Raw genomic sequence first — 17333 nt, forward strand, 5'->3', positions numbered from 1 at the left:
ACTCCAGCTTGTTTCTTCAGACCATTTGCTTGGAAAATTGTTTTCCAGCCTTTCATTCTGAGGTAGTGTCTATCTTTTTCTCTGAGATGAGTTTCTTGTAAGCAGCAAAATGTTGGGTCTTGTTTGTGTAGCCAGTTTGTTAGTCTATGTCTTTTTATCGGGGAGTTGAGTCCATTGATATTAAGAGATATTAAGGAAAAGTAATTGTTGTTTCCTGTTATTTTTGTTGTTAAAGTTGGCATTCTGTTCTTGTGGCTGTCTTCTTTTAGGTTTGTTGAGGGATTACCTTCTTGTTGTTTCTAGGGCATGGTTCCTGTCCTTGTATTGTTTTTTTTCTGTTATTATCCTTTGAAGGGCTGGATTCGTGGAGAGATAATGTGTGAATTTGGCTTTGTCGTGGAATACTTTGGTTTCTCCATCTATGTTAATTGAGAGTTTGGCTGGGTATAGTAGCTTGGGCTGGAATTTGTGTTCTTTTAGTGTCTGTATAACATCTGTCCAGGATCTTCTAGCTTTCATAGTCTCTGGTGAAAAATCTGGTGTAATTCTGATAGGCTTGCCTTTATATGTTACTTGGCCTTTTTCTCTTACTGCTTTTAGCATTCTATCTTTATTTAGTGCATTTGTTGTTCTGATTATTATGTGTCGGGAGGTATTTCTTTTCTGGTCCAGCCTATTTGGAGTTCTGTAGGCTTCTTGTATGTTCATGGGCATCTCTTTCTTTAGATTTGGGAAGTTTTCTTCTATAATTTTGTTGAAGATGTTTGCTGGTCCTTTGAGTTGAAAATCTTCATTCTCATCCACTCCTATTATCCGTAGGTTTGGTCTTCTCATTGTGTCCTGTATTTCCTGGATGTTTTGAGTTAGGATCTTTTTGCATTTTCCATTTTCCTTGATTGTTGTGCCCATGTTCTCTATGGAATCTTCTGCACCTGAGATTCTCTCTTCCATCTCTTGTATTCTGTTGCTGATGCTTGCATCTATGGTTCCAGATTTCTTTCCTAGGGTTTCTATCTCCAGTGTTGCCTCATTTTGGGTTTTCTTTATTGTGTCTACTTCCCTTTTTAGGTCTAGTATGGTTTTGTTCATTTCCATCATCTGATTGGATGTGTTTTCCTGTTTCTCTTTAAGGACTTCTACCAGTTTGGTTGTGTTTTCCTGTTTTTCTTTAAGGACTTGTAACTCTTTAGTCATGTTCTCCTGTAGTTCTTTAAAGTCCTTCTTGATGTCCTCTACCATCATCATGAGATATGCTTTTAAATCCAGGTCTAGTTTTTCAGGTGTGTTGGGGTGCCCTGGACTGGGCGAAGTGGGAGTGCTGGGTCCTGATGATGGTGAGTGGTCTTGGTTTCTGTTAGTAAGATTCTTACCTTTACCTCTCGCCATCTGGTAATCTCTGGAGTTGTTATAGTTGTCTCTGTTCAGAGGTTGTTCTTCTGGGGATTCTGAGTATCCTCTGTCAGCAGACCTGTACAGACTAAGTTCGGCGGAGTCCCGGAGCCAAGATGGCGCTCCCTGCAGGGCAGGTCACTGTTCTCCGGCTGGGAGGGTGTCGGATGTCTGCGGCCCCAAAAGGGTGCTGCCTCAGCGGTTCTGTGGCTCCCGCCTGTCCCAGAAGCTGTCTGCCTCTGTGGTCCTCACTCTGACCTGTACAGACTAAGTTCGGCGGAGTCCCGGAGCCAAGATGGCGCTCCCTGCAGGGCAGGTCACTGTCCTCCGTCTGGGAGGGTGCCGGATGTCTGCGGCCCCTAAAGGGTGCTGCCTCAGCAGCTCTGTGGCTCCCGCCTGTCCCAGAAGCCGTCTGCCCCCGTGGTCCCCACTCTGACCTGTAGAGACTAAGCTCAGCGGAGTCCCGGAGCCAAGATGGCGTTCCCTGCAGGGCAGGTCACTGTCCTCCGACTGGGAGGGTGCCGGATGTCTGCGGCCCCAAAAGGGTGCTGCCTCAGCGGCTCTGTGGCTCCCGCCTGTCCCAGAAGCTGTCTGCCTCTGTGGTCCTCACTCTAACCTGTAGACTAAGTTCGGCGGAGTCCCGGAGCCAAGATGGCACTCTCTGCAGGGCAGGTCTCTGTCCTCCGGCTGGGAGGGTGCCGGAAGTCTATAAATAACTTTCTATTTACCAGTCTAGTGTGGCTTAAAGATGACTCATAATTACTATCTAATATAAAGAAAGTAGACTTTCTTGATAGCTAAAATCTAAACTCCCACAGAAGGAATGTTCTGGAAAAGTGAACCAATTTATGTGACATTCTCAAGCCATTCAGAATCTGAAAATACCAACTGCAGAGCAGGATGAGAAACAGTGCTTCCAACAGACAAACTGGACTAAGAACTAGACCGCTCATTAGTACTGTCAGAGCACAGACTACACTTGAGGATATCAGGCAATGCTGAGAACCAGGAAGAACAACAGCTATTGATATAGGAAACTGTGTGCTGCCACTCGCTGCACCCATCCCCAACTCAACAAAAGCAATCTTCAGAGCCTGGCTATCTCTTTGGCTAGAATCCACATTGGTTTCAATCACTCCACACAGCCTCAGTGTTTAATAAGAAGAACTGGCCTGTACTCCCAATGGTAAATTTAACAGTAGAAATCTCCTCTTTCACTTTTAATGCTAGCATTAGGAACTAGTACTTTCAGTAATGTTGAAATGATACTGAGATAATCACTAGACTCAAAAGCACAAATGTAAAAACAATGTAGAAATTATTAGCTCCCTCTAGATACAATACTAGTTAACATATTGTGCTCCTTGGAAGACTATTGTATTTGAAAGAATGGGGTCTATCTTATACATGGGCAGGGTAAAATCAGTTTGGCCTTCACCCTATTAATGAGTCCCATTCTATATGGCTCTCTTTACCTCCCCACTTCTTTAAAGAATTTGAAGATTCTGCACACCCAGAGCCTACCCATCCCATGCCCTACTTTTGTCTTGTGCTATTCTGAGAATATTCTTCTTGAACAGCTCTGATCTTGTTTTCAGTTTTTATATGTTCCCCCTCAAATCTTGTATCTAAGAGAAACTAAATAACAATTTGGGTGATCAAGAATGATCAAAAGGCTGTTGTTTACAGAAAGATATTGACACAACTAGAGCTCAGAGTTTGGAGTGCTCTTTGCACAAGCAACGAGGCTCCTCTCTGTGAGTAGAATGATGGATAAGAGACAAAAAGAGGGTGAAAGGGCTTCCTAATCAGTCATATATTGGCATATAAGTCCAAGAATCCAAAATTCAAAACTGGCATGCTGGTTTATTATGAAAGTAAATCTGTTGCAATCAGAAAGTGGAATATAACTGATCAGTTTATTGGTTAGATATGTCACCATGAAATACTTATGAAGTAGGTATGTCTTCAGAGATATTTCTTCCTTAGGTCCTACAAAAAGCAGCAGTAGGCCTACTTAGAGCATATATCTCTGGAGAGAAAAAGTCTAAACAGGCAAAACCCCTGGTCTGGTCCCAGCTTCATCAGTTCTTCTAATCTGCTGAGCATGCTAAAAGGAAAAGCAATAAAAAATTTACATCTATGTCAGTGTACAATTACTCTAATTAAAAATAACCCGAGGCTTATTTAAATGATCTAATTTAATTTTCTATCAATGTAATATATAGACATTGATATATCAGTTTTCATAATAAGTAAACTGAGTCAGATATTAAATAACTTTGCATGAAGCTATGTTAGTTGATATTAATATGAGGAAGATAACAATTCTAAAGTTGCCTTAAAAAGAAATCATCAGAAATGAGAATTGGGTTCAATTTAGAATTGCCAGAAAGGAAGGAAGGTAAATGGAAAGAAGGGAAACTCTTCATCATATGTTACTCATTTCTTTTTTGGCTTTGCTGCAAGAGTAATAGCAATAATTAATTTGCTTCACTATAAGTATTTTTTTGCTATGTGCATCTTAAAACATCATGTTGTATATATTAAATGTACCCAGAAATTTCTAAAGACTATCACTTGATTTGTATCACTTAAAGAAAATCGTCTAATTAGACGGAAAATGCTCAAGCCACAAAATATAACTTCCATATGAATCAGCCCTGGTCCTACTGTGCCTACTACTTTTATTAGATAAAACATTAGAATTAGAAAAAAATCCAGCAGGAAAATTAAGTATGCTTCATGGAAGATCTACTCAACTCTAATCAAAGCTTTCTAATATATTCCCAGCAGGGGCATGGATAGCTAACAATCATCTCTGAAACCCTTTAATCCAAGCATGGGGTCAAAATATGTTGAACCAAAACAATACCTTTTCTGTAAAGAAGTTGAGAATGGCAGTGTGAGCAAAAGTGCAACAAATTGGAAGCCTGGAGACACCAGTTCCTGTGGTTCTGTCTGTCACTGCATATGTAGTAAAGACAGATTGTGTGGAGAATGAGGCTATGTTTTCCTTCAATATTCAATGGTACTAACCCATTTTACCAGACTGTCTTATTTTTTTAAAAAGAGAAAAACCAGAAATTAAGTTCATATTTGCTTTTGTTTTAAGTAAGAGTCTGGTCAGAGTAGAGTACCTTTTTGATAAAATATGCTTAATTTAGCTGCTTGGGTGTTTTGGATTCATGTGGAAGTTGAAGACTCACCGTTGCCATTTACTAGTCATGTGCTTTTGGGCAATTTAAGCAACCTTTTTCCAGAAGAGAGAACATGGACACACATTATTAACATATGATAAGGGAACTGCTGATCTTTTGAGATACTGAGAAAAATACTTATCAATTTTGTTTTAAAATTCAGCAATATGGCTACTAAAAACTTGCTCAAAATCTCAGTGCAGGTCCACTAATAGAGCATGAGACATATCAAGGTTTTTCATGCTGGTCACCATATCATCCTTTCGGTTCTTTTCCTCTTGCCAACAGGTCAAGTTTAAAATGTTACAACTGTTTACTGTACTTATAGCCTATTACATCTTAATTTTACCCATTATCTACTTACTCCCTGTGTAGTTGAGGACAAGGGTACTATTTTTCCTATGTATGAAGAACTCAGAAAGTCCAAGATCTCAAAATACTCCAATGGCTAATGTGTCTGGCTTGTAACCTCAGCATTTTTCTATCTTTCTTTGGTATATGTGAAGTCCAGAAATACAGGATGAGTGTCTGTTCCCGCCTTGACTTCCAGAAAGGTCTGAAAGATGGGGTTATCCTATACACACTCATGAGCAAGCTACAGCTGGGCTCCGTCCCCAAAATCAATCACTCTATGCAGAACTGGCACCAGCTAGAAAAATCTCTCCAACTTCATCAAGGCCATAGTCAGCTATGGCATGAACCCCGTGGACCTGTTCGAAGCCAATGACCTGTTTGAGAGCGGGAATATGACACAGGTGCAAGTGTCTCTGCTTGCAATGACTGGAAAGGCCAAGACCAAGGGGCTGCAAAGTGGTGTGGATATTGGGGTTAAATATTCGGAGAAAAAGGAGAGGAACTTTGATGATGCCACCATGAAGGCCGGCCAGTGCGTCATCGGGCTGCAGATAGGCACCAACAAATGTGCCAGCCAGTCTGGCATGACAGCCTACGGTACCAGGAGACATCTCTATGACCCCAAGAACCACATCCTGCCTCCCATGGATCTCTGCACCATCAGCCTCCAGATGGGCACCAACAAGTGTGCTAGCTAGGTGGGCATGACAACTCCAGGGACCCGGAGGCACATCTATGACACCAAGCTGGGCACCGACAAGTGCGACAACTCTTCCATGTCCCTGCAGATGGGCTACATGCGGGTGCCAACCAGAGCGACAAGGTCTTCGGACTGGAGCGGCACATCTACAACCCCAAGTATTGCCCACAGGGCTCTGCAGCTGATGGGGCTCCTGCGGGTGACGGCCAAGACAAGGCCCCTGAGTACCTGGCCTACTGCCAGGAGGAAGCCGTCTACTGAGCACCCGGCATGCCAGCTCCTCCATTGTATCAGCAGCCCTGTGTGGGTTTTGGGGTTTTCATTGTGTTTTGTGTTTTGAAACTGATCATCTCTTTGTATCTCTCTCTAGCCTGGAACTCACTGCAATCCTCCTGCCTCAGCTTCCCAAGGGCTGGGATGGCAGGTCTGTGCTATCTATGCTCCCTCCTCACCCTCCTTGCCTTGCTTCCCTTCCAGGATTGACCCACCAGGCAGGGAACATGGGTGTACTTGGTGGGACAGCGAGGCTGTGCCTTTTCCAGCGAGCTGTGGGAGAGGCTGGCCCCAATGGGCTCCCTGTTTCTTCATCTCTTTCAGATCAGTTTGTGGTTTGTAAACCCGGGGAAATTGCAGGCAGTTTCAATGAAAGAAAACAAGGTTTTTTTTTTGGGGGGGGGGTGCCCCAAACTGGGCTTTAAAATACTGCAGGCATTCTAAGGGACTAAATTTGCTTTCCCAGAATTCTCAGACTTCACCCTCCTGTGCCCAGTGGGCAAGCCAGATGTGACTCCAACACCTACAGCCCTCCCTCTCTCCTCTAGTGTTTGAAGGTCTCAGTTCTCCCTATGTCCCTGTGCAGGCCCTGATTAGCTGTGCTAGGGTCTCGGCCTCAGAAAGTGCTGCACATGACCCACAGGGGCCCCTGCACTATGAAATTCCCTGTGTGGACCAAAAAACTAATAAAAAATTCTGTTTAAAAAAAAAGAATTATTGGGCTGGAGAGAAGAGATGGCTCAGTGTATAAGAGCACTGATTGCAGAGGTACCGAGTTCACTTCCCAGCAACCACATGGTGGCTCACAACCATCTGTAATGGGATCTGTTGCCTTCCTCTAGTATGTCTGAAGAAAGCAACAGCGTGCTCACATACATAAAATAAAATAATCTTTAAAAAATAAAATAAAGAATTATTATATGGTGTCAAAAGCTTTTATAACTTCACAGAGAAACTTTGATTTGCTTGGGGCCTTACCCAGGGGAGAAAAATACTAAAAAGCTTTCACAATCCTCATGTGTACTTCCACATTCCCAGGCACAAGTGGTTGGTTGGTAACCTGAAACGGAAGCAACTCAAACCAGCCTGCTTCCAGCTTTCAACAGACATAATCTGGGGTTATTTGTGCTAGCATAGCACTCCTTCTCCAATCAAAAACTCCCCGACCTGACTAGTATTTTCCTGCTGCTTTCAATTAAGAAAATAGCAAAACCAACCCTATCTTATATCCATGGAATGTCTGCCAACTGGACTTGGCTAATTACAAATTTGGCCCTGCCTGTGTTATTAAGATGCCCTGAAGGGTTGGGTGAATTGTTATACAAATGAATGAGCATGATTATTTAACAAAACAGCCAACAGTTAGCTCCCTATACATCTCTCTCATCTTTCTCCATTCTGTCAGACATTTGCATTGTGGAGAAGTATTTTAGTTTGTATAATCTGATGCATTATCTCTTGGATGAAATTAAAAGTTTGCAAATGCAATAATCAAGGACAAATATTTTTCTATGTAAAGTCCTTTAAAAAGGTGTCCCCTTTCAGAAAAGATCTATTGCAGTCAAGGCAGCTAATACTTTAAGGCTGCACAACTGGAAACACTATTGGAGTATCGGTTGTTTATAGACTAATGAATCTGAAGTGCCATAGGTTGTGGGGAAAACAACTCACTTCATCAATTTTCATATCTTTCAAACTTACTCCTCTTTTCAACTCATATTCTCCTAGTTGAGATAATTTTTCATATTTCAGCGAGAAAGGTAGTTTCTAAAATATGTTGAGAGGCTGCAGCAGGCAGATCTCTGTGAATTTGAGACCAGCATGGTCTTTATAGCAAGTTCTAGGCCAGCTGGAACTATATGAGACATTGTCTGGAAACGAAACAAAATATACTTGTCGATCTTTATATTGTCTTTAGTCTAAAATGGAAACTCTATAAGTGGTATAGTAAGCTATCATCTGGCTCCTCTTTAGGATCCCAGGTCCGTATCCTATGGTCCCTTCTCTTATTCCACCCAGGCTATCCCTTCCTCTCCAACCTTGGCAAATAAAAGGAGGTCAACTCTGGAGACAGATGAGAAGAGAAATAAGGTCATGAGAAATAAAGAAGTTAATGCATGCCAAGTACTTGACAGAAGCCTAGAATATGTAGGCTGCTATTTCAATGCTGTCATTTGAGCATACTGCACTCATCTCACTAGCACACCCATTTTTTTTTTTTAGAAAGAAACAGTTAACTGCAAAGTACTGCAGACAGGGTTTAACATGTCTGTTTATATAAAACTAATGCCTTCTTAACTTCAGGTATTTCATCTTATTCACCCATGTTTTCTTAGCCATTCACAGCTAAGCACAGTCTCCTATGTGTTGTTCCCATAAAGTATCTGTTGACCCAGAACTGTATGCTTTATCCCACTTAACTATCTGTATATGTAACTCTTTTGTACATATACTAGAAGCTCCTGAATGTCAGAGTCTACCTCAGTCCTGCTAACAGTTATAGTACCATGTCTTTTTTTTTAAAAAAGATTTATTTATTATTATATGTAAGTACACTGTAGCTGTCTTCAGACACTCCAGAAGAGGGTGTCAGATCTCATTATGGATGGTTGTGAGCCACCATGTGGTTGCTAGAATTTGAACTCAGGACCTTTGGAAGAGCAGTCAGTACTCTTACTCACTGAGCCATCTTACCAGCACTGTACCATGTCTTAACATAGAGATATTCAGTAAATATTTACCAAATTAATAAATGGCACCTTCCATCAAATATTCCTTTATAAATTTTATTTATTATTGTATGTATATAATGCAAAAGAGTGCAAATGCAGTAGTAGAAACCAGATGACAACTTTGTGAAGTCAGTTCTCTCTTTCCATCCTCAAGTGAATTCTTGGGACTGAAATCAGATTCTCAGTCCTGTGTAACAAGTGTTTTAATCCATTGAGATATTTTGCCAAGCCTTCACCCAATATCCCTGTCACTCTATCACATCCTATACACCGACTGTGTAGGTTGCTCTGTTTTAGTGACATTGCATTCTTCCCTGCCTATTGCTTACTTTCCTGTCCCAAATCCTACCTCTATATACATTTATGCATTCATTAACATACAGCAAACATGTGTATGCTTTAAAAAAGGATGTCCCTTTAATTTGGCCCATAATTCTGGTGATGCCTTGAATTAGAATGATATCATAGACTTAGATGTTTGACTACTTGGAGGCAGTTAGTGGAGCTATTTGGGTAGATTTAGGAGGTATAGCTTCTCTGCAGGAAGTATGTCACTGGGCACAAGCTTTGAGGTTTAAAAGCCACATACCAGTCACAGTTTTCTCTTTCTACTTCATACTTATGGTTCAAGATGTAAGCTTTCAGCTCCTGCTTCAGCTGTCATGACTGCTTGTTGCTGTCATGCTTCCCTGCTATGATAGACTCTGATCTCTATGGAATTGTAAGTAAAAAAAAAACCCTCTTCTATAAGTTATCTTTGTCTGTTTTTTGTTTGTTTATTTGTTTTTTTAATCACAGCTCTAAAATAAATAATGAATCTAGTTCCCAGCTACACACCAAAACACAGTATACCTGTTTTCTGTGCTAGGAAGAAAGGGTGGCTTTAAAGAAAGTTATTATTTTCCCCTCTCTTTTCTGAATAATATTATGGGGATAATGTATTGATGTTCTGCTAGAAAGTGCCAGTGGGGTTAAAGGAAAAATGTAATTACAGAAGCTACAAACCAACAACTTCTTTGACCTAATGCTGCTTTAAGGTTTTATGTTTAAAACAATAATGGTCTTTATCATGGCTCCCAGCCTCAGGAGTAAGACAATAAATGATACTACTTCTAAGAGATTTCGGAGGGAGTTGGAGAGATGGTTCAGCGGTTAAGAGCACTGATTGCTCTTCCAAAGGTCCCGAGTTCAAGTTCCAGCAACCACATGGTTACTCACAACCATCTATACTGGAATTGATGCCCTCCTTTGGTACTCATATACATACAATAAATAAATCTTTAAAAAAAAGAAGAGAAAACAGAGATTTCAGAGAAGAAAAAATGTGCAGTATTCTTCTAGGTATAGCAAGGCCTGACAATCTATTCAACCTGGCTTGTTAAATCCATGACGAGACAAAAACCACAACAGTTTACAAAATTGCCACTGAGATAGGATTAATATTCCTCTGAAACTTGAATGCTAGATGTACTATCCCAAAGGACTTCTTTTACTCAACCAAATATTTCTAAGCATCTACTGGTTTCCATGAACAGTACTGGGGATAAAAATGCATAAGGCAAAATCATTGCCCTCAAATTAATCACAGTAAGTTTAGAAAATTGGGCACTGCAGTAAAAGCAAACCTATGTATATAGGTAACTAACTCAAAGTGTTTAAGAGCCCTGGGTTAAACAATAGAACACAGAAGGTGTGACTTCCAGAATCAGCTCATCCAAAGTGATATCTACCTACTAACTACAGTATACTAGTTCAAGATACAATGGGGTAGAAGCAACCACAGATTAAAGAAGCTGTACATCTAAAAATCCATAGAAGCCCTAAAAAAGACTGAATAATTAGAGAAAGAAATTAATTCGATATGAAGGAAATACAAGAGTGACTATAAGGAATACAGGGCTAAGCAGCATGAAGAGTCTGATGACTAAGGGTTCAAGTTTTACTAAATTCCATGGTATTCCACTTATTGAAGCACTTCTAGCAGCTATGTACAGAGAAGACTTCTGGTTAGAAAGCTAAATAGAGAAAATCACAGCCCATTGTATTTCACAGCTCCCAGTTTGTTTAATGTGATTGGACGACACAGAAAACATCTAAAGAAAAACAATTTGTAAGGAATTTGAACTCAATTACAGTATTTTTTTTCATAACAAAGCCAGGGAAAACAGAACAATCCAAGCTGGCAAATGTTAAAAACATTGGAAAACAAATGTGATCACACTTATTCTTATTTGACCATAATCAACATTCATGCAGAGAGAAAACACACCTGACAAAGAGGGATTGGAAAGACAGTGGCTGCCCTTTGCTTTCTCCCCAGGATAACTCACAATAGCTGATTTGGTGCTTGTAAAAGTCAGTCTCTCTCTCTCTCTCTCTCTCTCTCTCTCTCTCTCTCTCTCTCTCTCTGCAATTAGAGAGGAGAGCTTTATTCACACTGAATCTAAAAATAGACAATGGCAGTGTTCACAGACTGACAGCTGCATTCTCATACTGTAACCAGGAAAGGAAAGAGATGGCTAATTTAACTCAACAACTTCCAAAACAAACAGTGCAAAAAGAGCCCAGGATAAAGAAAAAACACGAAGGTCAGCTGTTCAAAGGCTGAAAGAACAGCAGGGTAGCTCTCTAGCAATTCATTAGGCTTTCCAAAATTCCTATGTGACCAACAAAGTATTTTATCAGATCTGTCCACAGAACTTCAGGATAAAGTTCTAGCAGATGCTCTTGCTATAGGGATCCAGGAAACACCAGTCAGAAGGGTTGGAGATTTTCCTTCTGATTTTCTGGTCTATTACCTGAACAGTCAAGACTAAAGAGCTACTTGAGGTTTTTTTCTATAAGTTCAGGACAACAACCCCCGACCCCCAACACACCAACAACTATAACTAAATTTCACATTATATTTTAACTAGCTTGAAACATTAAAAAAAGAAACAAAACAAACAAACAAACAAACTAGGTCATTATAAAGGAGAGAGAGAAACCAGGTGTCTAGAAAGATAGAATCAGTTCTTTCTCTCCCATCAGTCATAAAATGTGTTTAGTTTTCATCCTCAGGCACCCTGCCCAGGGAGGGGATTATGGCTCAGCTTCAAAAGAAACAAGGGGATGCCTGTGGGCGGGGAGCAGCCTCTCCATAGCTCTCCCACAGATCTGTTCTGGCTCTCAGAGCCCCTGCTAGCCAGCTAAATGTCAGCTTACTGCACCCCAGCATTCTCTTGCCACACTGTCTCCATTGCCCCGGTGACTAAGCTGTTTCAACAGCTGTGTTATTGCTGGAGCCAAGCCAGTTTTACTCACACAGAGTATTTGCTTTGTACTGTGAATGTGGAAAATTATTGCACTAAGGATTCAGAGTTCTCTTTGCAGATAAGGCCAGCCCCGCTTGATTACCCAGCCACACATTCCCTAAGCTGAACTCTGATGGCAACAGGAGAATATTCTGCTGCTACCCAGGTTTCCTGGAGATGGACAGATTAATAACATTCCAAAGAAAGTGGAGGAGACATGTGCCTGTTTGAGTGAGAGAAAAGAACAAAACATAAATGTGACTATTGGTGGAGCCCCAAAGATGTCAGTTACTACTCTCTAATTAAAAGCTACCAAGAATGATAAGTAGATCTGCCCTTCTGCTCTGCAATCCAGGAATGGTTCTTTCTTGCCTTCTTGCCTTGCAGGTGATTTCAGCACCCCTCTGTCTGTGTGGGTGTTTGCTATGTGCAGACTCCATACTTCTCTGAACCATGTGGAACAGAGTCCTCCTGAGCACTCCTTCTAGAATGCTGTGATTCTCTCCCTTTCCATTGTTCACAATCAGTTGTGTTCACATGACTTCTGAAGGAAGTGAGTTCAGTGACTTGTTCATCTTCTTGACCACTTCACATACTCAGCTTCTTGCTCACTCCTGAGCAAGGGAGGTAAATGCTGTGTTACTGTTTTAGATCAACCTTAACTCCCTTATGCAGAGGGTAGTAAGAAAAAGAGAAGGTATTTCCTATAGGTAGAACTAATTTCTGTTTCTAGTATATACTGATTCTTCTTCATTGGTCTTATTACTCAACCCTCCTTCCTTAAGTTCTTATAAATGACAGTAAGGCACAATTTCTGATATTGAATTGAAGAGATCTCAGAAACATGTTTTCTTATAAGGGTTGTATATTGTTTGAAAAGAAAGGAAACAATGATTCTTTCAAACTTACTCTTTTAGTTCTTACTGCATATTTAAACATATTCATACATACAGAGACCAAACAGAATAATTCATTTATAATCTCAAAATGAAGAAAATGAGGCCTGTTATGGTGGAAAGGGCACACAATCTAAGTCCAAATTTGCCAGGTTCCAAAGCACAAGCTATTTCTTATTGTCACTGAGTAGCACATTAGGAAAACTAGAAAAACTGTTCATTGCTTTAGGAAAGCCTCTATCCACAGTTCAACTCCAGTTAAGTCACTTTACATATGGTATTTTTTCAATAAATTTTGACTTTGGATCATATGATTACTGAAGTACTTTCTTGTTCTAAGATTTCATGAAGACAGAAATCTAAAACATTATCAGCTTTCTAATTTCCTTCTATACTTAAGGAGCTGGGACAAAACCAAATAACTGTAAAGCCATTCCAATTCTCAGGGCACTTACAATTGGAAAGGAATGATAAGGGATACAAACTGGAATCTGGTTAATACAAGTAATAGTTAATAAATACCAAACACCAGAGTTTCAGATACTTGAAAACAAACAACAAACAAACAAAATACATTAAAATACATTGTTAAGATAATAAAAGGAAAAACCTGGATTTTATACAGTCCTCATACTGTATTTGTGCAGCTGGCAACAAACAGAGAGGAAACAAAGTTCCTAAAAGAACTTTTATGCCATTCATTAGAAGGGATCTCATCTGATCCACAGATAGGACTTGGAAGGGAAAACAGACCAGAACATGTTTGTCTTTCCAACTCACCTATTCTTAATCCCCTTGGATGGGGTTACAGATGAGAGCAGGCAGACAGGGGTAAAATAATATGGCTGGAGGCTCCTGACCTCAGACTCTTAACACAGAGGAACCCAAGAGGCAGCATTTAATTGTGGAAAAAACAGCCTGTCTCTCCTCTTATCTTTATCTTCTGTGACTAAAACCCACAATTACTGGTATCCTTTGGAATCCAAGTCACTCAGCCAGGCTATGTCTGTAGTTGAAAAGCAAAGGGAGTAGGATTTCCTTGCCTCTAAAGCCAGCCCAGTGTGAACCTAGCCTAGCTCAGCTTGGTGACTTCTCCCATTAGAAACTTCATAGGTAGCTTCTTGTTAGGAGTGCCACCAAATAAGAGATCCAGACAGAAAAGAAGAAATGCAATCTCCAGCTACTATCTAATTAAAGGACAATCTAGTCTCTAATTTTGAATCTACATTTTAGTTCCACGTTACATATGTAATTTTCAAGTTTTTTCATAATGACTTAACTCCTAATTTCTTTGTCAAATAGGTCATATTGGTAACACACTGAAGGGTCATGCCATCTTTCAGGAGTTTATCTTTTACCTCCAATATTTTTTTAAATGTTTATTATTCTTGGAGAATCCTGGTGCTTGAAGTGATTCAAGTCAAAGCTGACAGCCTCATTCCGTATGAAAAGGGTTAATAAGTCAATGCTCTTTTCTCTTTGTAGGTCACCATTATGTTCTTCATTTCAGCAATCACTTTTCCTGGAATCAGATTCTTGGGGTAAGTTCGTGTATAGTTCATGTTGGTGTGGCAGCAGTAGAGGTAATGCAGCTTGGCCAGACATTCCTCTGTGAAGTCAATCATCCAGAGATAGGCCTAGATGAGAACTGCAGGTCTGAAGTACTTACTTGTCTTTGTTCCACTAGTAGTTGGGGCAGCTAGTGCTGCAGCAGGCAGATAGGATGTATTCATACAATGCACTCAGCTTCTTCTGGTCCTCAATGGACTGCAGATATGGTTGCTTTGCTGTCCTGGGACTCTTTCCTTCTCCTGTCCTTGTCATTGTCCTTCCTTCCTCTCTCTCTTCTCCCTCCTCCTCATCTTCTGGTAAGTCTCAATCCTGCACTGCATGCCATAGTGTTGCCTCCATTGATGTTTATGGCAGAAGAGCCACAGATCCCTTCTCTACATGACCTTCAGAAGGTCAGTATAGAATCAATTTCATTCTATAATTTTGATTATAGCATTCAACACTTGGTCCACACTTATTCAGACCAACCTCATAAGTCTGCATTTGAGTTTTATTTCATCTTCTATTACACAATGTATTTTGATTATAACCCCCAAAGCCTCCTATATCCACCTTGTACCTTCAACTCTACAACCACTCAATTTTGAGTTTTCACCCTCCTCCCATACCTTGAGTTCAGCTTATGTTGCCCAACTACTTTTGTGATAGGGTGAGCCTTATAGTATGGTCTACCTACCTGGGATCACATCATTAAAGAAAGATGACTTCTTCCTTCCTCCCCACTCCCTCCCTCTTCCCTTTCTCCCCCAAACCTCTATCAGCACATATCAAATGTCAATAACTTTTCAATTAGTCATGGAATTTTGTGCATGAGTTTGCATAATTCTTTTTTTTTTTCCTTTTCTTAAAGCTTTTACTTGGAGACATCATGGAAAACTTAGAGGTACAACATGGAGAAGACATGATCACAGAATGGAAACAGCACAGAAGCATCAGTGCCTGCAGCTAATACTGGAGCAGTTTGACATGACACAGGATCTCAAGGAATGGACTTAGTATTCCTCTCCTTCTTCCTCCCCCTCACCTTCCACAGAATCCACACCAACCTCCTCATAATCCTTCTCTAGGGCAGCCATGTCCTCACGGGCCTCAGAGAACTCACCCTCTTCCATGCCCTCACCCACATACCAGTGCACAAAGGCACGCTTGGCATACATCAGATCAAACTTGTGATCTAGGCGAGCCCAGGCCTCAGCAATGGCTGTGGTGTTGCTCAGCATGCACACAGCTCTCTGCACCTTGGCCAGGTCACCACCGGGTACCACAGTGGGAGGCTGGTAGTTAATGCCAACCTTGAAGCCAGTGGGGCACCAGTCTACAAACTGGATGCTGCGCTTGGTCTTGATGGTGGCAATGGCAGCATTGACATCTTTGGGAACCACATCACCACGGTACAGCAGGCAGCAAGCCATGTATTTACCATGGCGAGGGTCACATTTCACCATCTGGTTGGCTGGCTCAAAGCAGGCATTGGTGATCTCTGCTACAGAAAGCTGCTCGTGGTAGGCTTTCTCAGCAGAGATGACAGGGGCATAAGTGGCCAGAGGGAAGTGGATGCGAGGGTAGGGTACCAGGTTGGTCTGGAATTCTGTCAGATCAACATTCAGGGCCCCATCAAATCTGAGGGAAGCAGTGATGGAAGCAGTGATGGAAGACACAATCTGGCTAATAAGGCGGTTAAGGTTGGTGTAGGTTGGGCGCTCAATGTCGAGGTTTCTACGACAGATGTCATAGATAGCCTCATTGTCTACCATGAAGGCACAATCAGAGTGCTCCAGGGTGGTGTGGGTGGTGAGGATGGAATTGTAGGGCTCAACCACAGCAGTGGAAACCTGGGGGGCTGGGTAAATGGAGAACTCCAGCTTGGACTTCTTTCCGTAATCCACAGAGAGCCGCTCCATCAGCAGGGAGGTGAAGCCAGAGCCAGTTCCCCCACCAAAGCTGTGGAAAACCAAGAAGCCCTGGAGACCCGTGCACTGGTCAGCCAGCTTGCGAATCCTGTCCAGGACAAGGTCAATGATTTCCTTGCCAATGGTGTAGTGGCCACGGGCATAGTTATTGGCAGCATCCTCCTTGCCTGTGATGAGCTGCTCAGGGTGGAAGAGCTGGCGGTAGGTGCCAGTGCGAACTTCATCGATGACTGTGGGTTCCAGGTCTACAAACACTGCCCGGGGCACATGCTTGCCAGCTCCTGTCTCACTGAAGAAGGTGTTGAAGGAGTCATCTCCTCCCCCAATGGTCTTGTCACTTGGCATCTGGCCATCAGGCTGGATGCCATGTTCCAGGCAGTAGAGCTCCCAGCAGGCATTGCCGATCTGGACACCAGCCTGGCCAACGTGGATGGAGATGCACTCACGCATGATAGCAACAGGTTAGAAGGCGAGGGTGAGAGATAGAAGCAGACACCGGGTCTCGGTTACCGTTCCCGACAACTAAGAGTCGAGGTAAGTAACGCAATGAGGCCGAGTTTGCATAATTCTTATGTATGCTGTCAAAATAGCTGTGAGTTCATATGTGCAATTGTTGCATTCAGAAAACACTGTTTTCTTGAAGCCATCCCCTACCTCTGGCTTTTACAATATTTCTGCCCCCTCTTTCATAAAGTTCCCTGACCCTTGATGGGAAATGTATGGTATGTACACCTCTTTTAGGACTGAACACTCCATAGTCTTTTATTCACTCCATGTTGGCCTACTAGGGGTCTCTGAATTAATTGTTAACTACTTTAAAAACAAGTTTCTCTGAAGAGAGTTTGGAGATGTAAGGTTTTATAGGAATAGCAATATGTTATTAGGAATCATTATAGCACTTCATGGTAGAAAAATATGGGTCAGTTCTGATTTCTTCACCTGCAAGTCAGGTGACTTTGGGGGAAAATCACTTTAATTCCATAACTTTAGTTTGGAGACTATTAAACCTTGTTC

At 41.6% G+C, this 17333-nt stretch overlaps 2 protein-coding genes and 2 pseudogenes across 4 annotated transcripts in view; 1 reads left to right on the forward strand and 3 right to left on the reverse strand.

Moving 5' to 3' along the window:
- Positions 1-17333, reverse strand: part of Wls (Wnt ligand secretion mediator) — a 113074-nt gene that overhangs the window by 45343 nt on the left and 50398 nt on the right. The gene's annotated exons all lie outside the window — the stretch shown is intronic.
- On the forward strand, positions 5110-5959 carry LOC110291382 (calponin-2 pseudogene; annotated as a pseudogene).
- LOC110290983 (succinate dehydrogenase [ubiquinone] iron-sulfur subunit, mitochondrial pseudogene) lies at positions 13453-15042 on the reverse strand (annotated as a pseudogene).
- Positions 15242-16882, reverse strand: LOC110291381 (tubulin alpha-1B chain). Its single transcript, XM_021158506.3, has one exon. It carries the CDS (start codon positions 16767-16769, stop codon positions 15402-15404), a length of 1368 nt encoding a protein of 455 aa, XP_021014165.2. The 5' UTR covers positions 16770-16882; the 3' UTR covers positions 15242-15401.

This window comes from Mus caroli, unplaced genomic scaffold (assembly GCF_978045245.1).
Source record: "Mus caroli unplaced genomic scaffold, Mus_caroli_1 scaffold_3, whole genome shotgun sequence".
NCBI lineage: Eukaryota > Metazoa > Chordata > Mammalia > Rodentia > Muridae > Mus > Mus caroli.

Coding starts and splice junctions, on each gene's coding strand:
- LOC110291381 (XM_021158506.3), bottom strand. CDS start 16,769: ATGCGTGAGTGCATCTCCATCCACGTTGGCCAGGCTGGTGTCCAGATC.